Raw genomic sequence first — 14,328 nt, 5'->3', positions numbered from 1 at the left:
AAATTTAAGTTTTTGGGAGTCACTGGCTCAGAGGATCTTTCCTGGACCCAACACCAATGACATGGCGAAGAAAGCATGTCAATGCCTCTACTTCCTCACAAGTTTGCAGAGGTTTGGAATGACATCGGAAACCCAGGAAAATTTCTACAGATGTATGGTGGAAAGTGTGCTGACTGGCTGCATCACGGACAAATAAGGGGACACCAATACCCCTGAGTGTAAAAACCCTGCAAAAGGTAGTGGACTCATCCCAGGACATCACAGGCAAAACCCACCCCACCATTGAGAACATTTACAAGAAACACTGCATTCAGAGAGCAGCAGCAATTATCAAGGATGTTCTCACTGCTACCATCAGGAAAGAGGTATAGGTGTCACAAGACTCGCACCACTAGGTTCAGGGACAGTTGCTACCCCTCCACCATCAGACTCCTCAACAATAAACTCAATCAGGGGCTCATTTAAGGGCTCTTATATTTACACTTTATTGATTGTTTTTCCTCTCTGTGTTGCAGTTTGTTTACATTTGTTTACATATGTACTTGGTGCATAATTGTTTTTTGCACTACCAATAAGTGGTCATTCTGCCTCGCCCATAGGAAAAAGAAACTCAGGGTTGTATGTGATGTCATGTATGTACTTTGACAACAAATCTGAAATCTGATATATACACCAATGTACATCACTAGAATTTCCCACCCTACCATAACTCAGGGGCTGAAACCAAACGTCAACCTTGACTTTCACGACCCTTGATAGCAGTTCATTCAGCAAGGACCAAGCAGAAAACAAAAGCTTCAAAAGTGGAAAAAGACCCCAAGGAACTTAACTGTCTTCCCCCCTCCCGAATTGTGTTCAAACGAATGCCCTTCAACAACTATCCTAATTGCCATAAGGCTCTCAAATGACCGGTAGAAGTCTTTGCACAGATCCTTGTTAAGAATTTGCAGAAAACGGTCAGTAATGCACAGGGAGGAAAACTGGACCACGAATACTCATGTCGATACAGTACTGGAATGTGTCGATTTGAAATGAATTTATGATGTCAAATTTGAGGCAGAAAGTTGCAATTATTCTCTTGCGTGATATAACTGGCTAATCCCAATGTTTTTGCGGGGGGGAAATAAAGATAAAATTCTTCAATAGCAATGATCTGTCAGGCTTGAAACTTGTAAATTTTGAAAATGACAGCACCATTTTAATTTGTTACATAGAAAGATAGAAACATGGAAAATAGGCGTAGGAGTAGGCCATTTGGCCCTTCAAGCCTACACCGCCATTCATTTTGATCATCGCTGATCATCCATTCAGTACCCTGTTCCAGCTCTCTCTCATACCCCCTGATCCCCCTAGTCACATGTACTAAATCTAACTCTCTTAAATATAGCTATGGAACCAGCCTCAATCACTTCCTGTGGCAGAGAATTCCATAAATTCACCATCCTCTGAGTAAAAAAATTCTTCCTCATCTCAGTCCTAAAGGACTTCCCCTTTATCCTTAAACTGTGACCCCTGGTTCTAGACTTGCTCAACATTGGGAACAATCTTCCTGCATCTAGCCTGTCAAATCCCTTAAGAGTTTTGAACGTTTCTATCAAATCTCCTCTTAATCGTCTAAACTCTAGCGACTACAAGCCCAGTCGTTCTAACCTTTCTTCATATGTAAGTCCCGCCATCCCTGGTATCAATCTGGTAAACCTTTCAAGGAAAGCTTTGTAAAAACAGCTGTCAAAGGCAGCAGCTCAGTGGGCAACAATAACTCGAATGTTTTGTCGTAAGAATAAGGAGCTGAGCCCTTGGCGTAAGGTCAGCACAGAATAAATCTGGGGAATAAAACCTGACTGCTGCACAGCACAGACACACCTTTTTATTGTGATGCATCAGGAATGCATCAAAGTGGATATTTCAGAAGAAGCTGAAGGGGAAAAAAATAATTCCTTTGTATTGTGCACAATGAAATATGATGATGAAATGCCGTTGTACCATGGGGAATTTATCTCATTCATATGCAAGTTGTAGAGTGTCTTAATTTGTTGCAAAAGCAGGCTTAAATCACAGTTAACACTTGGGCTTCAATACTGGCAAAGTCTTCACAATTTGGATTTAGTGGAAGTCAGAACAAATTTCATTGATGTGAATCATTCCCAACTCATCTCCTCAGAAATATAAACGTTTGCTTTGACCATTCAAAACTGGTGTTCCCACCTTTGTTTAGTGTTAACACCCAACACCTGTATCTTTCTGAGTCAGTTTTAACGGGAGGATATCAGATAAAGTTAATTGTAAAAATTGACACTTCCACTAAACTGGAACCGGAGATGGGAAACATAATTGAATAAAATAACCCGGCACACGGACAAAATGTAAAAGGACAATGATGAGAATTAAATCAAAATGCAAGTCAATCTGCATATCAGGTGGGTATGTTTTAAAATTAAAATACACGATTGTTAAATGATGAACTTAAGAGCCCAAGAAAATGAAAACATTTGATGAAGCGCAGCTAGACCTACATAACAGGGACAAAAATAAATAATATTTCTCCCATTGTGCTGTAGTATCTCTCCCTTGACCCCACTGCAGCAATGCTAAAAATAAGGGGCTCCAATTGCTCCTATGCTAGGCACCATTTTGTCCTGTTGCCATTGCCCACAGACATTGTGTCTATGAAGAACATAATGCATTGATATTCTGAAAGAAAAATGTAAATCCTTTACCCATTAATGGAAATGGACAGGGACAGAAACTGGGCAACTCTTGATATCTGTCACAGGGAAATAATTAAAGTGATTACTTAATTTGATACACCAGGCTATTCTGAAAAGTTCACATTAAATAGGCAAAAACAATGATATTTTGTCAGATAGAATTCATGTTCGAGCAATTTGTTGGATTTTAAAAAAAGAATATCATTGTATGCACTGTTCATAAAAAGGGGGGACAGGTGGGCAATGGATGAATTATATTTAGGTTTCCAGAGGACATCAAGGAATATTGTACTGTCATAGATAAATAAGAGGGATGTAACATACTGGTATGGACAGCAGCCTGGCTGGTTGACAGAAGTGGCTATAAATGGGTCTCTTCCTGATTGGTCAAATGAAATGAGTTCTGTGTCACAGAAATCAGTGTTGGGGGTCTTGACAGTTTTTACAATTTATATAACAATTGGGATGAAGTGACTAAAGGATTGGCTGCTAAATTTGCTGATAGCTGTATGAAAATAGGAGATGAGGATGTGAGGAGAACATGTAGAGGCAATAAAGAGATACAGAAGTAGGCAAAAGTTCTGGCAAATGGTGTGCAACATGGCAAAGTGCAGAAAAATAATAAAAAGGGAGATCTCAGAAAGGTGAGAAAAATGTAGAATGCTGAAATGCAGAGGGATTATTTTACAAAAGGCATGTATGCAGATCCAGCAAGTAATTTGAAAAGCACAAAACTTTATTGCTTCTTGTGAAAGAAACAGAATACTAAAGTGCAAGAGATGTCACTTCAGTTGGAAAGGTCATTATGTACTACTTCTGTGTTTTGTAAGGAATTCTAGTGAAGTTTACTTGTGTGATACTTGCAATGTGCAGATTGTCTTATGAGGAAAGACTGGACAACCTAGGGGTGTTTCCACTGACCTTTAGAAGGGTAAAAGGTGATGAAAACATACAAGGCCTTGAGCGAGGTTGTTTCCTTTTGTAGGAGACCTAGAACTGGTGTCACCATTAGAAAATTTATCACGTGTCTCTTAAATTTAAGACGGAGATGAAGTTTTGTTTTTCTCTCACAGAGCTGTGTGTCTTTAGAATTCTCTTCCCCAAAGGAATGTGGAAATGGACTCTTCGAATACTTGACAAGAAATTGGAAGCTTAACAAAAGCAGGGGAGAATGCAAAGTTGGATTTACAGCCAAGATCTGATTGCGAGGTGGAGTCAACTAGAGGGATCGATTATCCAAGGTGTAATTAAAATTAAAAGCCAAAGCAAAACTGCTGGAGGAACTCAGCAGGTCAAGCAGGCATCAGGGTACTTGATGAAGGGTTTCCATCTGAAAAGTTGACCAGTCTTTTTCTCCCGCAGATGCTGCCTGACCATCGAGTTCCTCCAGCAGATTGTTTCTTTGATCAAATTCCAGCAACTAGTCTCTTGTATTCACAAGGTATATCTGTATCTATTGGCCCATTGAGTCTGCTCCACCATTCTAATCATGAGTTGATCCATCCTCCCAGGGAATCCCTCTCCTTGGGTTTCTCGCCGTAACCCTGGATGCCCTCACTAATCAGATACCCATCCATCTCTGCCTGAAATACAGCCAATGATCTCGCTTCCATGGCAGCCTGTGGCAACAAGTTCCACAGACTCATGGCCCTCTGATTAAAGATTTTTTTTTCCTACATCTCTGTTTTTAAATTGACATCCTTTTATCCTGAAGTTATGCTCGCTTGTTCCTCGTATCCCCTACTTTGGGAAACATCCTTGCCACATCTACTCTGTCCAGGCCTTTCAGCATTCACTGCAATTGAAATTGTTTTGAAAATGAAAACCTACCTCCGGTGCTCCTTCCAAAACGCAAAGTTTTATCGATTGTTTCTTTGCTTCCACAAGCACATTGAACATCGTGCAGACAGAGAGAACACGCAAATCTGTTGACTTGCTCAGTTTTTGTAACTTGACTTCAAATGCAATCCTTGTTCTGTTTGATGTAAGCAAAAGGAATATAGTTATACAGAGGGAAGCTGGTATTTTGGAATAGTTGCTGCAAGGCCACTCCGAATTAATGGTCCTCGATAAATCAAACCATATGGAGTGTACTCTCAATCCAATGTGGGATGGTGGGGGTGCAGTCACAATCAATTCCATAAATCCAACTCAATTTTTTTTTTACGCTGGTGTGTATAGCCATATAGTGCCTTGCCAGCCAGTTCCTGGTCTTTTGCCAGTGAGACTAGGAATTGAACTACAGCAGATGATTGAGAGAAATGTACATGATTAGTATAATTTTCGTCTACCCTCTAGAATATTCTTCCATAAGAGCATCATCAGCTGAGGAATAAAATATTTTGCCCATACTTATAACTATATGATGAGAATGGTATTTAACCTAATTAAACGCTGTTGCTTTTCAGTGAGCTGTGGTGGACATTGCCTTGAGGCCTGTGAGAGTTTAGTTGTAGTGTGGTGTACATTGTGGAGGAGCCCATGTAATGTTACAGTGTGGCATGTGTCCTGCTGTAGTGGGGCATGTGTTGCAGAATATCATGTACGATGTATGTTGTGGCAGTGTGCAGATTCAATTGCGGTGTGTCTTATGTTTTGGTACGATGTGGTAAATGTCATGGTTTCTCGTGTTTTGGGATACATGGAGACAGTTTAGAGATGGTGTGTTTTTTTTCTGGTGCAGTGTGAATGGCATGGTTGTGGCCTGTGGCATGCAAGTGTTATGGATTGTGTCGTGATCTGACATGTGTGTGGAGCTGTATGGTGTGTGTAGCATTATGTTACAGCTGGGTTTGTGGTATAACATATATTGCTGTGTAATACTTTGAGGCATGATGTGTGTTTGATTACAGTTTGATGTGGTTTGATGTGCAGGCATTGCCATGTGGTCTCTGTGGGTCTTGGGTGTGTTGTATTGCATTGTGTTGTGATATGGTATATCTTTTGGTGTGGTGGATATTGCTGCTTAGTGTATATGTGTGTGTCCCCATGGCAAATATGAATAACAATGTATGAAAGGTTTGACATTCAGAACTGTTGAAATTTCCCTTTCAGAGATTAAGTTTTGATACACAGAAAATTTTTTGTTTACCAGATACACACATCCTGCAATTACAAATGCGTTTGAAAATATTTACCTATCTCCATTCTAATTGCTCATTGGAATTCTCCATTATATTGAGAGTTAACAGAGATTGGGAGCAGAAGACTGCTACTGTAGGGATCACGACATTCAGAATTAATACCCCCCCTCCCCACATTACATTATGAAAGTAACATCATCACAGAAAACTCAAAGCACACTGTCTGATCTGAAGGATGTCTGCAGTTCAAGTCTTCTAATTTGGCTGCAAATTGAATCCTCCAGTACACAACATATAACTGAGCCTTATTAATAATATTTATTTAATTTTTGGTGGTTTTGCATTAATTATTATTTGGTTTCTCTGCTGCTTTCCCAGCTGTCATAAACAATTGATGAGGCTGAGTTAACAACACAGAATTATCAGGGCTGGTGGGCTGAACGGGAGGTTGGTTGACGTCATGCCACCTGTTTCTGCCTCAGAAGAGTTCCTTCAATTACAGCCAACTGTCTTTGATCAGGTCTGAAAGTGGAAAGGGACATCAGGCTGCTGCAGTACACCTCCGATGAATGACTTCACTGCAGTAAATGCAGAGACACACAGCTGATCGTCATGAAGCGCAGGTTCAGGAGGTAATTCCCCTATGTGCGCCTCAATGCATTGGGAAACAGTTTTAGTTGGAAGGTTCAAGTCGAGAAAAGGCAAACTCTGCAGCCACGACTATGGAACAAGGCCAAAATGACATGGCTAATGGTCCTAAGAGACCAGAGATTGTACGTTTCTGATCTTTCCAGATTGTGGGGGTGGATGCCACTGATACTTCGAGTAAGTTGCCTTTGCTCTGCCTGGTTTGAAAGTGGAATTCCCCTCCTTTTACTTTGACAGAGTGAAGCCGAGAGCATGAGCACATGGCACTCCAGGGATTGTGGCTTCCCTTTACACAGGATGCCAGCAACGGCACCAGGAACCCTTTGGAGGTGCCACCTCTCAAAAGAGAGAAGTATCGCAGTCTTATGGATTTTATCTCTTGAAATGTAGAGCTTGTCTATGCAATCCAGGGCTGTGGTGACTTAGATGTGACCCGCACTCTGCAAAATGAAGAAGGACTACCCTTTGATCTTCTGACTGCCCATTCACCACATCTCAAAAGTGGAGTCCCAGGATTGCAAACGCCACATTGCTAGCCTCAACCTCATCAAGCATGCCACTGATTTGCCTACGACACACTGGAGGAACCTTGCCCTGTATAGTACGGGCTTTACACATCATCATGCCTTGATGTGTGCTGCAAAAATCATGACTTGTCTCAGCTCAGCCATACCAGCAAAGATGTAGCAGGAGGAGGAAAATGAGGAGCGGAAAGGGAAAGGAGGGAAATGAATGTGTATATGTTGGAGTGGGGGGGGGGGGGGTGGTCATCAGTAAATAACCGTTCAGCAATTCTTTATTCCGTAAGAGGTCAGGCAAGTCCACCCCTAGAGAGCACAGGTGTGAGGGGAGAAATTAAAAGGAGATCTGAAGAGTATATTTTTCATACAGAGGGTGGGGGTTAGCTTGAATGATTTGCCAGAGGAGAGAGTTTGTGGAGTTAAAATGTTTGGCTACAGAAAGCTCAAGTTTAGACACCAAACCATTCCTGCTGTGCTGATAAGAGATGGAGTCACAGGTAGAGGGAGAAACTATTTGGGGGAGAGAAGTGTTGGGGTGAAGCTCAATGTAAATTTAAGCAACAACTCTTTATATTCCTCATGGATAGCTTTAATGGCATGAACACTGACCTCTAATTTTAAGTAACCTGCATCTCCATCTGATTCCTCTGTTCCCATCTCTTTGTTACCTACTCCTGCACTTACCTCTCTCTCTTTTCTCCCCTCAAATAATTTCTCCCTCTACCTGTGTCTCCACCTCTCTCACATTCTGTCCTATACTTTATTACCATTGTCCCCCCACCCCACCCTTATATAAATAATATCACCTATTCTATATTTGGTTCACTCCCAAAATATTGACTTTCAACTCATGGATGCTGTCTGAGCCATTGAGTTCCTCCAGCAAATCCTTGCTCAATATTGTAGCATCTTCAGCTCTTCTGTTTCTCTTATTCATCAGTATGTGGCTGCAGGGAGGGGTGGGGGCATTGGGATTGATTAGGGAGTGGGGGAATCTGGCAGATGGGGACAGAACTTTGGACCAGCTGACAGAGAAATGGGTTAGGTGGTTAAAGGAGGCCCTTACAGAGTGGAAGATAGGCCTTTAATTCATACTGGGATCTGCTTCAGAGATCTTGTGGAACTTGTATGGCAATAGAATTTCATGAGTGTGATATAACTGGGGGTGGCATGCTATTTGATATCACTGCACAAGCCAAAATGTTGTCATGTCCTAGGCTCACAGAGTCCCAACAGTTCTGCGATGCTTGGCCTTCTGCTGTGATTTGAAATCTCTCCTTCAGAATAAAAGTTTATATCCCTGCCTGTGAAGCGTGTCACTATTGCTTTAACCTGTGGTGTAATTCCTCTCAACCAGCCACACCTACCTTTTCACACAGGCCTCAATCATGTCACTGGCCATCAGTTTGAGTCTTTGGTCCAGATGTTGGGAAAATTCAGGGTCTGGCCAGTACAGATCGTAGACGAACATCTGCAGAGCATTTAGCTTCCAAAAGAGATCCTCAGATGTGGAAGAACCATTCCTAAAGCAAAAGCACATTGTGGCAAATAAACCTTTGGTTTTGCAGACAACGCCACAAAAGAACAACTAGTCATCAAAATAGATTAGCCTCAAGCAGAAGTCACAGCCAACACAAACACAGTTTCAACATGTCTCAGTGTCAATCTTAATGTCTGGGTCTTCATTATTGTCAGCTGTGCTGGTGACATGGGAGGGAATACAAGAACACAAGAAATTAAACAGGTGCAGAAATTGGCCACCTAGTCCCTCAAGTCTGCCCTACCATTCAAAGCAATCATGGCTGACCTGTCTCAGGCGTCATCTCCTCATTTAAAAAAAAATGTAGAGATACAGCATGGGAACAGGCTCTTCTGGAGCCCATGGCACCCAATTACACCACTATGAACAATTAACCTATGAACGCTGTATGATGTTCGCACATGGGAGGAAAACAGAGTGTCCAGAAGAAACCCATCTTTAATTTGGATGGAATGAATTGATGCTGTAGTTAATCATAGCTTCAAATTGATTTGGCAATAGACAGAAGTCGGATATTGATCTGGGAATGGAAAAATGGCGTGCAGAGGTTCGGAGTTGTATTCCACTTGAGAAAATTACTTACAATGTAAGAAATGAATATCATATTTTTTTGTGAAATATGAGCCCATATTTACAAACTGTTGGTATTAAAATTTAAATGAAACTCGAACATTCCATTTCTTTATGTTTAAAAGTATTGGAAAGTGAAGTGCTCCTGTTGTGGTTTTCTTGCTCCTTTTGCTTTTTATTTATCTGTTTTTAGTTTGTGGGGGCGGGGAGCGAGAAGGGATTGGGATTGAGAGGAGGTTTTTCTTTCTTTTGTATTCTTTACTTTTTAAAAAATATATATTAAATACCACATGTATTTGGATTAAGTTTGAAATATTGTGATATGTTTGTTAATTGTTTTTGTATTTCATAAAATATTAAAAAAAAACATAACATTCCTGACTGGGGATATTGGCTCAGATTCCAATTTTTAAAAATTTACAACATGGTAGAAGCCGATTCCGGCCATTGACACCTGTGCCACCCAATTAACCTATAACCTCAATGTTTTGGAGAAAACCAGAGGACCCCGGGAAACTCACGCAGGTCACGGTGAGAACGTACAAACACTTTACAGACAGTGGCAGATTAGAACCCAAGTCGTTGGCAATGTAACAGTGTCACGCTAACCACCACGTTGTTAACATTTAGTAAGATTGTTATGATGTTGCTCCTGCCAGAAGCACATGTGAAAATCAGATGACGGCCAGTTATGATGCATGCACAATGAAACAGATTGCTTAATCTCACAGTTTTGATCTACACATAATGTACAGTAAAAGTCCTAAAATCCAGACTGCTCGGGGATTAAGTTGATCCGGATTTTTGGATTTTCCGGATTCTCAGGCAATACCTTTAAAAAAATTCAAATTTAAGGAGGAATAAAGAGTTGAACAGGTACATTTTGATAATTGCAAATACAGCATTTATCAAAACGAGCCATTCTAAAGAAAAATAAAATCAACACTTGACAAAAATGTAAACAAAATGTTTTCACTACAAAAAAGAACATCTATTGTTTGAAACTGTGTTTAAAAATGGACCCTGTAAAAGAATACAGGATATAAATTAATTTGTTTGTGATAAGATTACCTGAATTAAGCACGGTCGCGTGTTGCCGCTGTGCATCTGTGGCACTTCCGCACTTCCGCTAAATTTTAAACATTTGAGTGCTAGTTTTCTCGGGTGGTTGGATTTCTGGGGTCTGGACTTTTGGACTTTTACTGTGCAACCATTTTGGGGAAGTTACACCTTTGGAACTATATTTTTGCAGAGACTAGATATTGATAGAGAGAGAAAATAATTGTCTATACCTTAAATCTCTTCTCAGAAATATGATTCTTCTCAATTCTAAATTCTAAACCAGGACTTGAAAATATCAGGCACTGCATGATTGACAATGTAAAATTCAGAAGAAATCCTCAAATCCAACTTTACATCTTCCAAAACGTATGAATGCAGGTCTATAGTTACTCAGGGAAATGGTCAATCCAAATGTTCTTCTCAAATTCTATTTTCGTTCCACTACCTTGTTTGCTCCAGTTCTACGTAGCAACGCATTCAACTAATACTTGTTTGTCAGTGTACCACGTCAAGTCCAATTATTAATCTTTTTCAGAATAAGGAAAAGAAATTAGGTACAAAATGTTTTGCATTGGTTAAGATATGATGCTTTGTACAAGGTAAAATAAAAGAAGTGTGGGAGAGAAAGCTTTAAAGGATGTTGAGAAGCAGGTGTTAAAGGATTAAAGGATTAACTCAATAGTCAGGGTTATTCAAACATTTGTCTAATTAGTGACATATCTAAAGAACAATTTAAATCTTGGTTAAGAGAGGTACCTTCTTTTGAATTTATGATTAAAGGGTTGGTGTGTTGATTTGTGAAATGCAGTGATCCCACAACAATATCCTGGTTGTGTGGTAATGGTTTATTTATCTCAGCCAAAGTCACAAGTGGTCAAAGACACTGCATATGTAACTGGCCTACATCTGTTACCTATTTAGACAAACGTGTGTCTGCACATAATACTGAACACAACTAATGTGATTAGCAAGCAGTAACTTAATCAGGTGGTTCATACACCACAAGAACAAAACCATGGTTTTCAACTCTTAATATAACCTCCAAGATACACCCTGGACTTCAGTCCTTGATGTCTTTTGAAATGACAGACCATAAAAATAGCATGCAACTGAGGGGACAGTTTGACTTTCAGTTTGTTTATCCACTAGTATGACTGCTAATTCCAATTATAGGTATAATTTACACTTCTAATATTCATCCGTCAGGAAGTCTGGTGCAAAATTATATTTTAAAAGAACATACATTTTTACATTGGCTGAAATGCTGGTTCAATGCTGGAGACAAACTGTAGGATATTTGACATATTACATTTCTCCCATTAAAAGCATATCATTCCTATTAAGAGTTTGAAAAAATATACCTGGAAAATGTACAGAAATAATTTGTTTGCAAAAATAGGACATAATTACTCTTCTCTAATATGATTTTTACACAGAAATAAAGGAAAAATTCTGTTTAAAAAAAAATTTGCATGCTGACCTCCGGAGTGGTTGTTGACCCAGCACTTTTCCCATTGCCTTCCTGTGTTGCAGAGTTTGTTGGAGGGTGAATGTTATATTCATTAGCCTAGTTTCTCAGTGCCTGCGGTCAATTTAGACAGCAGCCACTCTGTAAAAAAAATGTGTAGGTGTCTTGGTGGAAAAATTATGGGATGGAATTTAGCAAATAAATTGTCATTTTTTTTCACTGCCAGTGGAACAGAAAATGCACACAAATTTTCTGCTTATTAACGGCTGTTTAAAGTGCCTTAAGATAATTAAAAGCACTCAGTAATGGGCCCAATGGCCTCTCCTTCCACACTGTTCCTCTACAAATACCTTACAATAAATCAGGAAGCTCTCAATGCTTCTCAACAGATCCTATAAATCAGATTCCCACTGAATCAATCCGTTTTTGGAGAATAGAATATGAAAGCAGTGATCAACATCAACAGTGATTAAGTGTTTTGCGAAGCTGGTGATGAATCATATCAGTTCTTGCCAGAGCAGGATACATTCCAGATTGCCTATTGTACGATCGGGTCTATGGCGGATACCATCTAATTGGCTGTACACAAAGCCCTGGAACTCCTGGACAGCAAAGATGCATTCATCAGGCTTCTCTGAAGACCTGGGAGTTAATGCCCCACTGTGTAATTGGATCATGGATTTCCTCACCTCCAGACCACAATCAGTGAAAATAAGAACTTCTCCATTAATCTCTATCAGTACTAGAGCATCACAGGGCTGTGTTCTGAGCCCCCTGCTCTATGACTATGTGGCTCGGTACGACAATAACATCATCTACAAATTTGATGACGATACCACAGTAGTGGGTTGTATAAAGGATAGAGATTGAAAACTTGGCTGATTGGTGCACCAACAAACATACACTCAATGTCACCAAAACTAAGGAGCTGACTGTTGACTTCAGGAAAGGAAAGCCAGAGGTATACAATCCAGTGATCATCGGGGGATCTGAGGTGGAGAGGGTGAGCAAATTTAAATTTTTGGGAGTTACTATCTCAGGATATTTCTGGACCCAACACACCAATGGCATCATGAAGAAAGCACGTCAGCGCCTCTACTTCTTCAGGAGTTTGCAGAGGTTTGGTATGACACCAGAAACCTTAGCAAATTTTTACAGATGTATGGTGGAAAGTGTGCTGACCGGTTGCATCTGGTAAAACCCTCCAAAAGATTGTGGACACAGCCCAGGACACCACAGGAAAAGCCCTTCCCACTATTGAGAACATCTACAAGGAACACTGCCTTCGGAGAGCAGCAGCAATCATCAAAGACCCCCATCACCCAGCACACGCTCTGTTCTCACTGCTACCATCAGGAAAGAGGTATAGGTGCCACAAGACTCCTACCGCCAGGTTCAGGAACAGCTGCTCCCCCTCCACCATCAGACTCCCCAACAACAAACTCAATCAGGGACTCATTTAAGTTGGGCACTTCATTGATTTTCTTTTTTTAATTACCTATTGCAGTTTGTTTTCATTCGTTATCTGTTTACAGTTCCTTATTTGTTTACATTTTTACTCTGTGTAGATTTTTTTTGCACCATCAATTAATGGTAATTCTGCCTTGCCCACAGGAGAAAGGAATCTTAGTGTTGTATGTGATGACAATAAATCTGTAATCTGTAATTCTGAATGCCATCCGAAGATCATCGTTATTGTTAAAGAATACAAAATACACCGTAAGGGAACAAGGACAGCTTGAAGATATTCATGCAAATATTATTTCATCATTCTGAAGTTGATTCCTATGTGTGAAAAACTTGCTAAAAAGATGGATAAACCTTTGCCCTGATGGAAATCTGGAGTGGCTCTTGAGTGACAGATTTTGATGTGTTTTGAATTTTCTTAAGGGTGGTAAATTTTCAATAATGGGGGAGTCATGAAGCAGGGCAACATAGCCAATAAATAAGGGACAGGTCACTGAAAGGGTTGATGCAAAGAACTTTCTTCCCTCAGAGGCTAGTCAATCTGTCCTAAAGGAAAGTGGAGCCCAGATCATTTGATACTGTAAGGGAGAGATAAATAATATTTACACGACCAGAGGTATGAAGGATTATGGTGAACCGACACAGAAGAGGAGCTGAGGCCACCATCAATCAATTATGATCATATGGAATGGCTGAAGAGGTTTGAGTGGACTGGTGGCTGTCTCTTGCTCCAATTTTCTTTCTTGTTGACCTTTTTATATTAGTCGAATGGATCTTGTAGGATTCAAAGTGGACTTGTGTGTACGTTTCATTCTTGGTCAGGCAAGAGTTCTTTCAGTCATGATTCCCTGCTCTCTTTTGAATTGGATTTTTCTCCATTCTTTTATCAAAGCTTTCCACTGATGCTCCTTGCCAAAGGTAATGACAAACACAACAAAGGTCACTATGTGACCTTTTGGTATTCTTGTGATAAGTGCTTCAAATTAATTTGAAATTAGCTGACACAATTTTTACTTTTCCCAAATCTTTAGTATTAGGATAAGTCCTGTATCCACTGTAAACAGAGCAGATAGGACCCTATGATTTGGAGGGAAAGTGTTTCACCTTAGAATCAGAGCAAGATCATTCATGTTGGTGTCAGGAACAGTACTGAAAACAAAGATGAATGGAAAATTTTTTTTTAGTCATATAGCCATTTCAGCCTAGGAGTCCACGCTGCCCAATTTACACCCAATTAACTACACGCCCAGTGGAAGGAAAC

The 14,328-nt window shown here is 40.2% G+C and overlaps 1 protein-coding gene across 2 annotated transcripts in view; it reads right to left on the bottom strand.

Annotated features, from left to right (window-relative positions):
* cadps2 (Ca++-dependent secretion activator 2) overlaps positions 1 to 14,328 on the bottom strand; it is a 533,161-nt gene that overhangs the window by 76,040 nt on the left and 442,793 nt on the right. For both annotated transcript variants that reach the window (XM_069903385.1, XM_069903386.1), the window contains 2 exons: positions 8,328 to 8,483; positions 4,539 to 4,683 (listed from right to left, as the gene is read on the bottom strand). In XM_069903385.1, the coding sequence (XP_069759486.1) occupies positions 4,539 to 4,683; positions 8,328 to 8,483 (301 nt within the window). The remainder of the gene's footprint in view (positions 1 to 4,538; positions 4,684 to 8,327; positions 8,484 to 14,328) is intronic.

Source organism: Narcine bancroftii, chromosome 11 (assembly GCF_036971445.1).
Source record: "Narcine bancroftii isolate sNarBan1 chromosome 11, sNarBan1.hap1, whole genome shotgun sequence".
NCBI classification, from domain to species: Eukaryota; Metazoa; Chordata; class Chondrichthyes; order Torpediniformes; family Narcinidae; genus Narcine; species Narcine bancroftii.
This window is presented reverse-complemented; position numbering and strand designations above follow the sequence as displayed.